Source organism: Sebastes fasciatus, chromosome 4 (genome assembly GCF_043250625.1).
Source record: "Sebastes fasciatus isolate fSebFas1 chromosome 4, fSebFas1.pri, whole genome shotgun sequence".
Taxonomy (NCBI): domain Eukaryota; kingdom Metazoa; phylum Chordata; class Actinopteri; order Perciformes; family Sebastidae; genus Sebastes; species Sebastes fasciatus.
In genome coordinates, this window is record NC_133798.1 from 4,843,248 (window position 1) to 4,855,477 (window position 12,230).

Sequence of the window (12,230 nt, forward strand, 5' to 3'; positions counted from 1 at the left end):
TCTTTTTCTTCAGAGACAGGTATATTTCCAAGTTTAGGTTCAACCTGATTTGTATTGAATGAACGCATGCCCTAAATGTCCCATGTGAATGATGGAAATCCTGGAATATACCCAAAATGGAGTATCATTGGCGTGCATGTCTGCACACAGTCATTCCGAGGTTCACGTAGTACGTGCTTATCATGGCTTATAACTTTATCCATAACTGTGTGGATCATTTATCCTTGCTGTTGTATGATTGACATTTTGTGTCCCTACCAACAATCACAGGGTTTGAAATAATGGAGCTGAGCTACTGATGGTCATTTTAAGGCAAATACTGAGCAACCTAAACAAAAATCAAGTGGATAACCAACTAGGCAAACTGGTAATGTGCACCACTAATTTACAATATCAACTGAAATGATCAGGCGTCATCTTTACCTACAATATTTCAGTTGATATGTTGCTCAAATGGGACACATTCTGCATTAGATCTGTGTGTAGATGATGATCACATGCTATCTTAGGGTTAGGGTTTGGCCTCGGGATCCCCAGTATAGGTTAATTTGGCCCTGAGTATACACCAGCATTAAAGAAGCAGTCCAATATTGTGACCCAGAGTCAGGTGAAAACATCAAAGTATCAGATCCAGGACATGTTTATCCTAGCTTAGCACAAAGAATAGAAGCAGGGGGAAACTGTTAGCCTAGCTCCTACTCCGTCTCACTCCAAAAACTCAGTCATATTTATACATATTTAGTTTACTGAATGAAAATAGGATGGTAAAAACAAGAGATGATTTGTTCAGGAGCCGTTAGTTATAGGAGCTATTTCCAACCACAGTCAGGTGTTGCCATGTGCACAATAATGATGATATTTGTGCTGAAAAATAAAATATATGTTCATTATGACAGCTTCAGCTTGATTTCCATAAATGATCTAATCACATCTCTTTCACAATTTTCATTCGGTTATACAGTATGTGTCAAACTGCCGTGTTCGGTTAAGTTCATGGTACAGAACTTGTACCTTATTTGCTCACACACCTGGATGCACAGGGTGTCCTGGACTGTGGCAGAGACTTCTGACACAGATTGAGTTTTGGGGTGGCCTGCAGTCTGGATTTAAAGTATAGTTTGTCCAGAATTGCCTGGTGCCTTTGATAGCTGGGTTTGGTAAGTAGCTGCCAAGCTATTTACATTGTGTAGGCCCTGAATCAGACTCTCAGCAGCTCTGGAGTTTTTGGGAAGTGTATTTATTTACCTTTTTGACAGAGGTAGGCATGCGGTTTCCCCCCTCTGCTTCCAGTCTTTGTGCTAAGCTGGGCTAAACATATCTTGGACCTATCTCTGTAGCCCGCTGGACGAGCAGAGACTCATCTGATTCTGGATAAGAGCACTAGCGAGCATATAGACCTTTTCCACTGCCATTCTGTTGCTAGAGCAACAGCTTTGGTCCGAGATTACTTCCTGTCAGCTACTGCATTAACAAACATTGCAACAGGAAATACAAAACATGTTTATGTTGTCAAGTTTGAAAAGGTCTATATCTCATCATCAGACTGTTCCTTTAATTAAAGGTCATGAAGGTCCCTGCGCTCATGTGATGAGCGCAATACATCCTCACTGCCAACTCGTCAAATACCGACGCTCGGTCAGTGGCCCTACGCTTCAAACTCTTTGGACGTGTCAGGGACGGCGTGTCAGTTTCCGCTTATAACATGCATAGTGTCTTTTCAAAATAAACTTCCATTGTAGGTTTACTTAGTTTTTAGGTTCACTTGGTTTAGGCAACAAAACTACTTGGTTAGGTTTAGTAAAAGATCATGGTTTGGGTTCAAATAAGTATGCTTACGTTAAAAAAAAAAGTATGCAGCGCTAGTTAAGTACGTAAGTTACGTAACAAAAGTAAGGTCAAATAAGTCAACGTAGACATGCAGACGCTAAAGTGTGCCTCAGCGCATCGGTATCAGTGACCAGGCGTCGGTGTTTGACGAGTTGGGAGCAACTGCGAGGATCGGTGTGAAACTAGTTACTGTGATGAAGTACATGTAGCCTTTCTTGGGATGCAAAATGGCATTTGTGGAAGAATGATCCAAGTATGGAGCTCAAGTCAATACGAGCTCTCCCCTCTAAACTGCTGATGTCTGACTCGACTTGACAGAAAACCGCCAATCTGTGGTTGTGATGCTCATGTTGCCAAACCCCTCAATGTCACATCACTGCTTAACTCCGTGTGTAGCCCGTTTACATGATGATGATGATGATGATGATGATGATGATGATGATGATGGATGGTCATGTGGTTAAGCAAAAACTGAGGATGTCCTCCCCTGACTGTACAAGCTTTTAGAAAACAAAGGAAGTGCCTTTTGAAGTATAAGGATACTTGTGTTTCATAGGAAGCGGTGTTCTGCGTGATGTTCTGCGTGATGTTCTGCGTGATGTTCAGCTGAAGCACCTCGGTGGTGCAGCAGCTGGTGTCAGAGGACGGAGGACAGCAGGACTTGTCTGCCTGATAAAAAGAGTCCGTTGGAGGTTTCTCATTAGACATGAACACACAGCTGGTTTCTATAGGAGTCTGTAACTAAACTGTGAATGTCATTTGCAGATCAAAAATATGATGATTATCAAAAATAAAGTATTATTAAAAGACATTGTGTGTTTTGCGTTTCATTTAACTTCAACGTCTTTGTTTCTTTCCTTTTCCCTTATCTCTCCTTCCTTTCTTTCATCCAGTCTCATTTCTTTCCTTACATCTTTCTTTCTTTTGTTTTTTTCTTTCTCTCTCATTCCTGTCTTCTTTATTCCTGCCCTCCTTTTTAATTGTTACCTCCGCCGAGGCTTTGTTTGTTGGTTTGTTTGTTTGTTTGTTTGTCTGTTAGCAGGATTACTCCAAAAGTCCACGATGGATTTGAATGACATTTTTTGGAGGGGTGGGGTGCAGCACAATGAACAATCCATTCGATTTTGGTGGCGATCCAGATCATGATCCCGATTCAGGAATCCTTCTAAGAATTCCGATCAGCCTGAGCATTAAGACCACAGGGTTTAACACATGCGCAGTGTAACTGATGACGCGTGCCCCCGCCTCTTTCCTTCTTCGAGCTGAGAGATACGTGTGTGGATGTGTGTGCGGGAGCTGCTGTCCGTCCGCGGTGAGAAAGAAAAAAGCGGTAGATGACGGGATGAGAGACAACGTAGTGTAACGTTATAACCGCATAACAAGGCTGCTGAATGAGAGAGGCATCCGCCGATACGTTACACAGAAACACACCGTGTTAACAATAATAAGCCGACCACCTCACGGTACCGCCAGCTGTGATCTGTGATGTTTTTAAAGTCACGCACCTTAGCGGAGGTCTGCGCTCTCCGAGTGCCATTCTAGTTTCCTTTCTTTTCTCTATTCTGTTACTTCTCTCTTCTCTTCCCTCCATCGATCCCTTGATTATTTATGACCTCTGCTTAAATTCCTCTTTTGTTTTTTTTGTTTCTTTCCTTTTGACCGCTTCCATTTCTTTCCTACCATCCTACCTTGTTTTCCCCCCCTCCTTTTCTCTCATTCCTATTGTCTTTAATTCTTATAATTTCTCACTTTTTTCTTCCATTCCCTCCATGAATCTTTTCTCTCTTTTCTTTCTTTCTTTCCTTCATTCCCTCCTTTGTTTTTAACTTTCTTTCCTTCAGACCAGTCTCATTTCGTTCCTGCCATCCATTCTTCCTTTGTTTTTCTCTCCTTTCTTCTATTTGTTTCACTTCTCATTTCTTTCATACTTCCTTTCCATTCTTTTAATGGTAATATTTTCTTTGCTTTGGTTCTTTCTTTCTTCTCTTTGCATGTCTTTCCTCCGTTTCTTGTTTGTTTCCATTCTTTCCTGCCTCCCTGTGTTTTAATCATGTGAATGTCTCTCTTCGTTGAAGTTTTACAGAGGAAGCGTACACACTTGTGCTCCTTATAACACTACCATAGCATCATATTTGGGTGTGGTCAGACATCCATCAGAGGGCAAAGAGCCCAGAGAGATGTTCATGTAAAGTGAGTCCCTCTAACCAGCACAGAGCAGCACAGCAGCTCCTCGTGTCTCTCAGGGCCTACACTCGTTCTCAGACCTCCTTCACAGAGAACGCAGGGTTAAGTCCCCCCCCCCCCCCACCTCGCTCTCTCTCTCCCAGCCTTTCTGCTAATGAAAAAAGGAAGAAATGTCTAAAGTGATTCCAGCAGCAGCAGCAGCAGCAGCGTGATGAAACAAGCCGGGTCGGGCTGCTCAGAAATGTGATCAGTTTAAACAGAGGTGATATCCATTACTGGATTAGCTAAACCAAGCACTGCTGCTGTTTGTTTAACTGAGGCTAATAGAGGCTGTTTATATGGCCGGAAGAAATGGGGCTTTGAGTGGTGGAGGTTGTGAAGAGGACAGAGAGAGAGAGAGAGAGAAACAGGGAGGTCACAGTGTTTCAGATGGAGCTTCTCTGGCTCCACAGCAGCTTACGGAGCTCCAGCTGTGCAGAATGCCTTCATTCATACAGCAGTGGATTCACAACCTGCTGTTCATACGACACTGAGTCTCCAGGGACCACTACGACCTGCACAGCGTGACCGATGGGGGGTAACCCATAATACATCCATGGATAGCGTGACCATATTTTCAAACCCCCCAAACCGGGATCCTACAGGGTGGGATCAGTGGCGGCTGGTGACTCAAAAGATTGGAGAGGACGGGAGGAGAACCAACCCACGGTGTTGTGTTATTTAACACTAGTTGGCTACTTATCGCTACGTTTTTCTTTCTTTATTGAACAAAAGAACATAATACACATCAGTATACAGGGGATGGTAGCCAAATAGAACAACAACAAAACAGCCAGGGGTATATCACACTAGGCAAAAATATTATAAAACATACAGATATTAAAGCTGAAGTAGGCGAGACTGGAGCAAATATGATTAAAAAGTTATTTTTATAAAACGGTCGCTATATCGTGACAATAGTACATGAAACAGGTAACCTGAAAAAAATATCATGTGCGTTGACCAATCAGGTGCTCTCTCCAGCGGCAGGCGCAGTCAGGTCACTTAGTAATAAAGAAACATGGAGAAAAGGAGGAGGGATGCCGATATGTGTATAAGCAGGTTGATAAAGGTAAACTGTTTTCCTCACAAATGTCTTTCATCAGAATAAAAACACCTCTGGAGTAAAATACTGTGTGACCTACTGGCCCACATGAAATCCAACAAATCAGGTTTTCTACTATCAACCGCTGCCCTCTGGTGGTCAAGAGGACACACTGCAGCCAGAAAGATCAAGACAAAAAAAGATCTAAAGACCATCTTCCATCATTTATTCAGAGCATTCTGTCTTTTATCTGTTGCTTTATACACAGCAAGCATAAGTCTGTACATACATATTATTCATGCATGAAAAATATTACTATTTACTGAGGAAAAAACTGAATGACATATTGAAATATTTATACACTGTAACAACATAACCAGAGCTTTCATGATAACTTGACGATGGTCTGGTTGGGTTGTAGCACCACTTTGTGTCTCTGCCCGTCACACTCAATAGAAACCGGTCTGCTGTTATATAAACTGTTTTATTGTGGACATGTTCTCAGTGGATTGTTAGATTAGCTCTCGTGTAGACAGTCTCAGTATGTCTCATCTCTCCTGGAGGTATTGGATGCGGACTTTCTCTGAGCTCACGATGTGACTGGGTTTACTGGAGTCCCGGGACTGCAGCCTCTGGATGCCTGCACACACACACACACACACACACACACACACACACACACAAGAGGAGGTCCAATATCAAAAATAATAAATCACAAACATCACATTATATATAAATGACTCTCCACAAAAATATTTTTCAATGCACACAAAAATAGTTATCGTTGCATATAAATAAAGAAATAAGGTTTACAAATATATTTCTGATGCACGCACAAATATTTCTTATTTTAAATACATGTAATAGAAATCTACAAATAAAGTGTATTTAAAAGTATTTGTAAGTTTCATCAAAAACATATTTGGATGTTGTTACATTTATATACAAACTGTTGAACTTGCATTTACAATCTGCCGGTCATGTGTGAACTTCACTGCATTTGTGTGTGGGGTTTTTGGACATCCTCCTGACGTTGCCTGATCCACAAATTTCAACAGGGAATTATTGTTCTTTTCATCATTAAATTTACTTCTGGGAATGTTTTGAGGCGATAAATTAACAGTGTAGATTTCGATGTCAGTTTTACAAAAATTGATGGCGAATCGAAAACTTTCTCCAACGTTTTCAGAATTTAGCAGCTCCAGAAGACTGGTTCTCTGGCTGAAAATGTTGGAGCAAATTTTCGATTCACCATAAATTTTCCTAAACCTGCCAATATTCGAAATCTACACAACTGATACAAAAATTCCCAGAAGTGACTTTAAAGATGGAAAAAACAAACGGGAACAAAAGCGTTCCTCCCGGGCCTGTCTAGTTCGAAGCTCCGGGTAGCATCATAGCTAGGCTACCTACCGTTAGCCTTTAGAAGCCAGTAGCCAATCAGAGGCAGAGTAGGGGCGGGTCTTCCCGTAAGTCATACATACCCTCGTGGGGGAACGCTCATGTGATTGGCTGAAAAGATGGGAGACATCTGATTGGCTACAGATAATTCCCTGTTGAAAAGTCAGTCACAAAAACCCCACACACACAAATGAGAGCGCTGAGACTGAGCCGGACAGTAAATGTGCTGTAAAGTCAGAGAATGAGCTAAAAGAGGCTAAAAAGCCCAGTAGAGCTGTAGTTTGATACTGACTCCCTGTAGGGTTTGTCACTGAGTGCCACTAGTAATTTGATTGATTGGTAACATATAAAAACAAAGTAATGCAGCTTTAAGGAAACAGTTCCAGTCAGTGAAATGCCAGACTGAGATGAAGTGAAGTGGTGCTGTACCTCTGAGCACCGCGTACCAGCCCCGTGGACTCTGCTTCAAAACACTGTCGTCATCCTCCGACACAAACCTCCTGCCATCTGAAGTCAACGAGAGAGAAACAGGGTTGAACTGATGTGTTGCTGTGCTGATATTGTACTTTTTCTGTAGGATAATTCTATTAGTGCGGTCCATTCTAATGCTAAAGATTTGTTACCATCTGACTGATGATTCATTACAGATTAGTGGTGCAACAGATCAGTTCTTCTGGTGTCAACGACACATTGGAATCGGATTTCACACATGTGTTAAGGGTTTAAATGTTCCACAGAGCATGTCTTTCAGATCTTAACATCTGCTTTGTGGACAACCAGTGTGTCTTGTTAGATTTTCTGCAAAACTGGACAGTTTTAACAGCTGCTACAACAGTATGACTACGATGGCATACTAGAGCCATTGTGTAGGTAACAAAAGAGGAGTGGGTTTTCAGAGAAAAAACTCAGAATAAAAAAGATTAAAGTTGTAAATTTACGAGAAAAACTAAATCTAATTTTCTCTCAAATGATGAAGTCATAAATCTGCAAGAAAAAAACTAAGAAATACTGTGGGATTAAAGTCACAGATTTAGCCGCCGTCTGAATTTCATTGCGCATAAAGTAGTGTTCTTATGGACAGGATGGCCTCTGAGTGAGGCGAAGGTCCTGAAAGATCCATTTTTTCTTTCATGTTCTTTCTGTGTTCTTTTAAGAACATTAAATAAATTATAATATAATGAATATATTTCAGTGTTTACTGGCGGCGTCTGTGGTGTGTGAGGCTCATTCAGCCTTGCAAATGAAGCAAAACATTTTTTTTTAAATCTGTAAATTTGTGACTTTATAATCTCAGAGAATATCAGAGTTTTTTTCTCGTAAATTCTGAGTTTTTTCTTGGAATATTACCCCTTTCCCCTGGCTTCGTAATTTTTTTTTTTTTTTTTTTTCCCCTACAATGGCCCTAAGATGATGTAGTGTGACAGACGAAGTGAATCATTCTGTAACGTGCAGGAAACACGTGGAACACTGTAACGTAAATTAAAACTACGTTACTGAAGAAACCCCTCACGCAGAAACAAACTACAGTTCCTGCAAAATAAGCTAATCATCATGTCTAACTACCGAGATTTTCGCCTTTTCAAACAAACAATTACAGTAGCTGGTATTACTGTTGATTTCATTTGATGTTTGATTATAAAGAACATTAAATAAGCCAGATGTCGGTGGCTTGTAAGGTAGGGTTATAATACTATCAGTGAAATGTCTACTGTGTGAGACTGTGTTTTAATTTGTGACTGATGTTTACTCTTTGTACCTGAAGGCTGCTGCTGAATACAAGAAACACATTTCATCTCTCTAACCCCTTATTAAACTTTTGTTCAAGTTCACAGAACATCTTGTGGAGATTACAAAGTTTAACAAATGTACAAAATATGTCAGGGTCGAATGCTGGGAAGATGTGTATGAAATGATTCCCGAGACAAGCTACAGCAATAGAAAACACCGGACAGATATTTGACTCAGTTTAAGCATCGAAGACCTTTAACGGATCTGCAATGAAGAGTTGAAACAAGCACATTCAAAATATATGTACATTCAGTGTGGAAAACAAACCCGTGTGGTTCTGTCACCTGATGACAACTGAGCTTCAGTTCACGTCAGTACAATCAAAGTGACAGCAGAGTGTGCTGCTTTGTGGTTAAACTCACGTTTGCCCTTCAAGTACATCATGGACTGAGGACCCCAGTGGATGTTCAGCTGAGGGGAAAGAGATGACAACAGTTTGTTTGGGTAGGAGGGTGTGATACAGCAAACCAATGGAAGATATGGGTGAGTTTTTACCTTCTGCGCCTGACAGGACTCTACGAACAGGGAGATGACTAAAGTACATGTCCAGACAACCGTGGCTGTTATCTTCTGGAACAAGAACATACAAACACAAATCATGTGGGTCAGTCAGACTCTTCTCTGTTCTGGCTCCACAGTGATGGAATGAGAGGGCAGCAGAGTAACTACACATCTACACATCCTCTGCCATTTCTAAACCTTTTCACGCATAGTGGTCACTACAGTGGACAGCTGTTCAAAAGACAGTTTCTTGTACAGAATATGTATTTGTTTTGATGATATAGTTGCACATCAACCACTACCGCGGATGCTAGTGCATCATCCCATATATTACCACCCGCTGGCCAGCTGTTGTGCTAAAGTACAAGGCACATTTCCGGCCGACGGATGGCCGGAAATGCTGAGCAGCTCAGGAATATCTTGCCAATCCTTCTATAGCATGGATGTATTAAGAGAACTGGATACAGCGTTGGAGGCGGGGCCCCGTTCATTCCTATGAAAGTCGCTCAGTGGCGCATGAAGACAAAATGGCTCGACTTCTGCCTGGAAAAGTAACCGGATCTTGGGCACACGGAACACGCCCAGTAGCTCGGTCCGCTCGGTCACATGACTCGGTCACGGGGTCCCAACGTCACGCCGTCGTCACGGATTGCGCTCCAGCCTCGGTCTGGGTCTCATTCACATGAACGGAGGAAGGGAAATAACTCTGGATTCAGCTATTAGTGCGTTTTACAACTTTTAAAACCTAATGATTTAAATAAGGGCTATTAGAGTGTTCATACGGGGGAGTTTATTTTTATTAAAAAAATATATATATCCGCTGAGTTACAGACGTCTCTTTCCCAATGTAAGTCTATGGGGAAAAGTCTTTTTGGGTCAAATGGCATCACGTGACGGACACGGAAGTTGCAGTACTGCCGTTTGGCCACTACGAAAGTCGGGATCAACGACCGGCGCTCTTCCTGGGGGCTTGTTCTATAGTAGGAGACCCTTAAATAAAAGTAAAAGGTAAATAAAAGTTGGTTTCTTCAAGGAACAACTAAGGAATAATATGATTGTTAGAATTTCCAAGTATTGATTTTATGTTGAGAGAAAATGACGACTAAATTGGACATCATGCACTGCTGCAGTTATATTTCAACTACAATTAATACTATTATTGCAACTTTTCTGTTCTTGAAAATACTTCATCTGCAGCAACCTTTTGATTCATTGATTTGTGTTATTAGAATGTAACTTCCAGTTTTTGTAACAAAAACACAATTTTGACAATATTTTTCCGTTAGTTTTGTAGAAAATGTTAATTAAAAAAAATATACAGTTCAACAGGGGGAGGGAATTGAACAGTATTAGAATAAGTTAAAATATGTGAACACACTACTTTAACAGCATTAAAAAATATATTTTATAGTTTCTTTCTTCAGTTGAAGACTCAAACGTATTCTGTAAGATGCTTTGGACAAAAGTGTCTGTCAAATGAATGTAATGTCATGAAATATACAGTAGTACTGCATTTAATAATGCCAGACATCTAGTACATTCATACAGACAAACATACTGTACATGTGGACAACCTGTATGTGTACATAGACATACATGTCACCTTTGTATCCTGAACATGATGTGTGTCAACATGGTTATAGTTATAGTGCAATATGTTAGCCCTCATATCCTTTGTGTTACATATTCATACTTCAGACTGGAAGCAGAAATGAGCTGCACACTGCAACCCATGTATGTATATTTACTGCAAGTACAAAAAATATTAGTATAATGCAATACTATTCAACAGCAGCACAAACTACAATATATATATACAGTATATATACCAATCAGCCATAACATCAGGACCGGTCTGCAGCTACACAGCCCCATACGCAACAAACTGCTCCTCACTGTGTGTTCTGACAACTTTCTATCAGAACCAGCATTAAGTTTTAACATCAGCAGTTTGAGCTCCAGTAGCTCTTCTATTGGATCAGACAACACGGGCCAGCCTTCGCTTCCCACGTGCATCAATGAGCCTCGGGTCTGACCCTGTCGGCGGTTCACCGGTTTTCCTTCCTTGGACCATTTTTGGTCGGTCCTGACCACTGCAGACCGGGAACATCCCACAAGAGCTGCAGCTCTGGAGATGCTCTGACCTGGTCGTCTAGCCAGCACTATTTGGCCCTTGTCAGAGTCACTCACATCCTTACCCTGGCCCATTTTTTATGCTTCAAACACAAAGTTCAAAATGTTCACTTGCTGTCTAATATATCCCCCCCACTGCCAGCTGCCACTGTAACGAGATAATCAATGTTATTCAACCCACCTGTCAGTGGTCTTAATGTTATGGCTGATCGGTGTGCCCCTCTATATATATATATATATATATATATATATATATATATATATATATATCTCTAAATTATAGAGTATGGTCTAGACCTGCTCTATATGAAAAGTGTCTTGAGATAACTTCTGTTATGATGATGCTATATATAAAAATAAATTGAATTGCATTCAAAGCATTTAAAGCTGTGGCCATTTATATAATACAAATGATGAATCAATAAAGAAATTGATAGATTCATTACTAAATGACTTGAGTAATTGTGTGAAATAGCAAAACATTTTTTAAATTCATAATTCTTTTTTTTCTTCTTTTTACATCAAAGTGGTCAATTTTACGCAGATGATATTAGACAAATTCATCCAAAAACATAAGTAAAAAGTTGTTTCCACTCACCATATCTGCTGCAGTGGGAGCCGCTGGTCCAGTCGCAGCATGTGTGTGTGGTTCAGACCGATGTTCCAGGCTGCTTATATCCCCCATCAGCGGCAGCAGCAGCAGTAACAGGTTCGATCCTGCTCCCTGTGAGGCCTGGCAGGACTCCTGTTTACTAGAGGTTAGAAAACAAGCACAAAAACACAGGCTGACGTCACGACCGTGATCGGCAGTGAGGAACATCAATAGCACGGACCTGCTGTGTGACTCCTTCCAGTGCCGAGCTTTGTGTTTGTGTGAGTGATGTTGTCCCAGTGAGAAACAGACAGGGCATTTCATGTTGCTGCTGTTTTTATTTCCATTAGAGGTTTCCCAGTATCAGGAATTGACCTTATTTCTGAAAGCTCTTACAGCTGAGCATCGCTGATTATCTTCACAACAGCCAGAGTCCGCAGCCTTCACCATCCCCTCCATCTATTTTAATAAACTGGACTTGGTACATACCTGGACTATATTTAGATACGAAGCAAAACAAACAGATCTGAACAACTTCATATGGCTGGATTAACCTGTCAGTGGGCCTCGGGGCAAACATTTGCAGCTGGGCACCTATTAAAGGACCTATTAAAGGACCTATTAAAGGACCTATTAAAGGGGAACAACGGACATTTTTTTAAAAACTGATATTATTCTGGAGGCTATAAAACATGATGGAAAAAATACTGCAAACCTGCT

The 12,230-nt window shown here is 41.0% G+C and overlaps 1 protein-coding gene across 3 annotated transcripts; it reads right to left on the minus strand.

Moving 5' to 3' along the window:
- Positions 1-5,306: 5,306 nt before the first annotated feature.
- On the minus strand, positions 5,307-12,106 carry LOC141767046 (uncharacterized). Of its 3 annotated transcripts, XR_012593759.1 has the most exons (6): positions 11,517-12,106; positions 8,780-8,854; positions 8,647-8,695; positions 6,926-7,003; positions 6,509-6,607; positions 5,307-5,735 (listed from the first exon to the last, which is right to left on the minus strand). XR_012593759.1 is itself a non-coding variant. In XM_074634299.1 (5 exons), the coding sequence occupies exons 1-5, from the start codon at positions 11,832-11,834 to the stop codon at positions 5,644-5,646; spliced, it is 609 nt and encodes a 202-aa protein (XP_074490400.1). In that variant the 5' UTR covers positions 11,835-12,106; the 3' UTR covers positions 5,307-5,643. The 3 variants fall into 3 exon arrangements, 2 of the variants coding, with proteins under 2 accessions (XP_074490400.1, XP_074490399.1); XM_074634299.1 differs by lacking the exon at positions 6,509-6,607 and having other exon boundaries at positions 8,780-8,851; XM_074634298.1 differs by lacking the exon at positions 6,509-6,607.
- Positions 12,107-12,230: the final 124 nt, after the last annotated feature.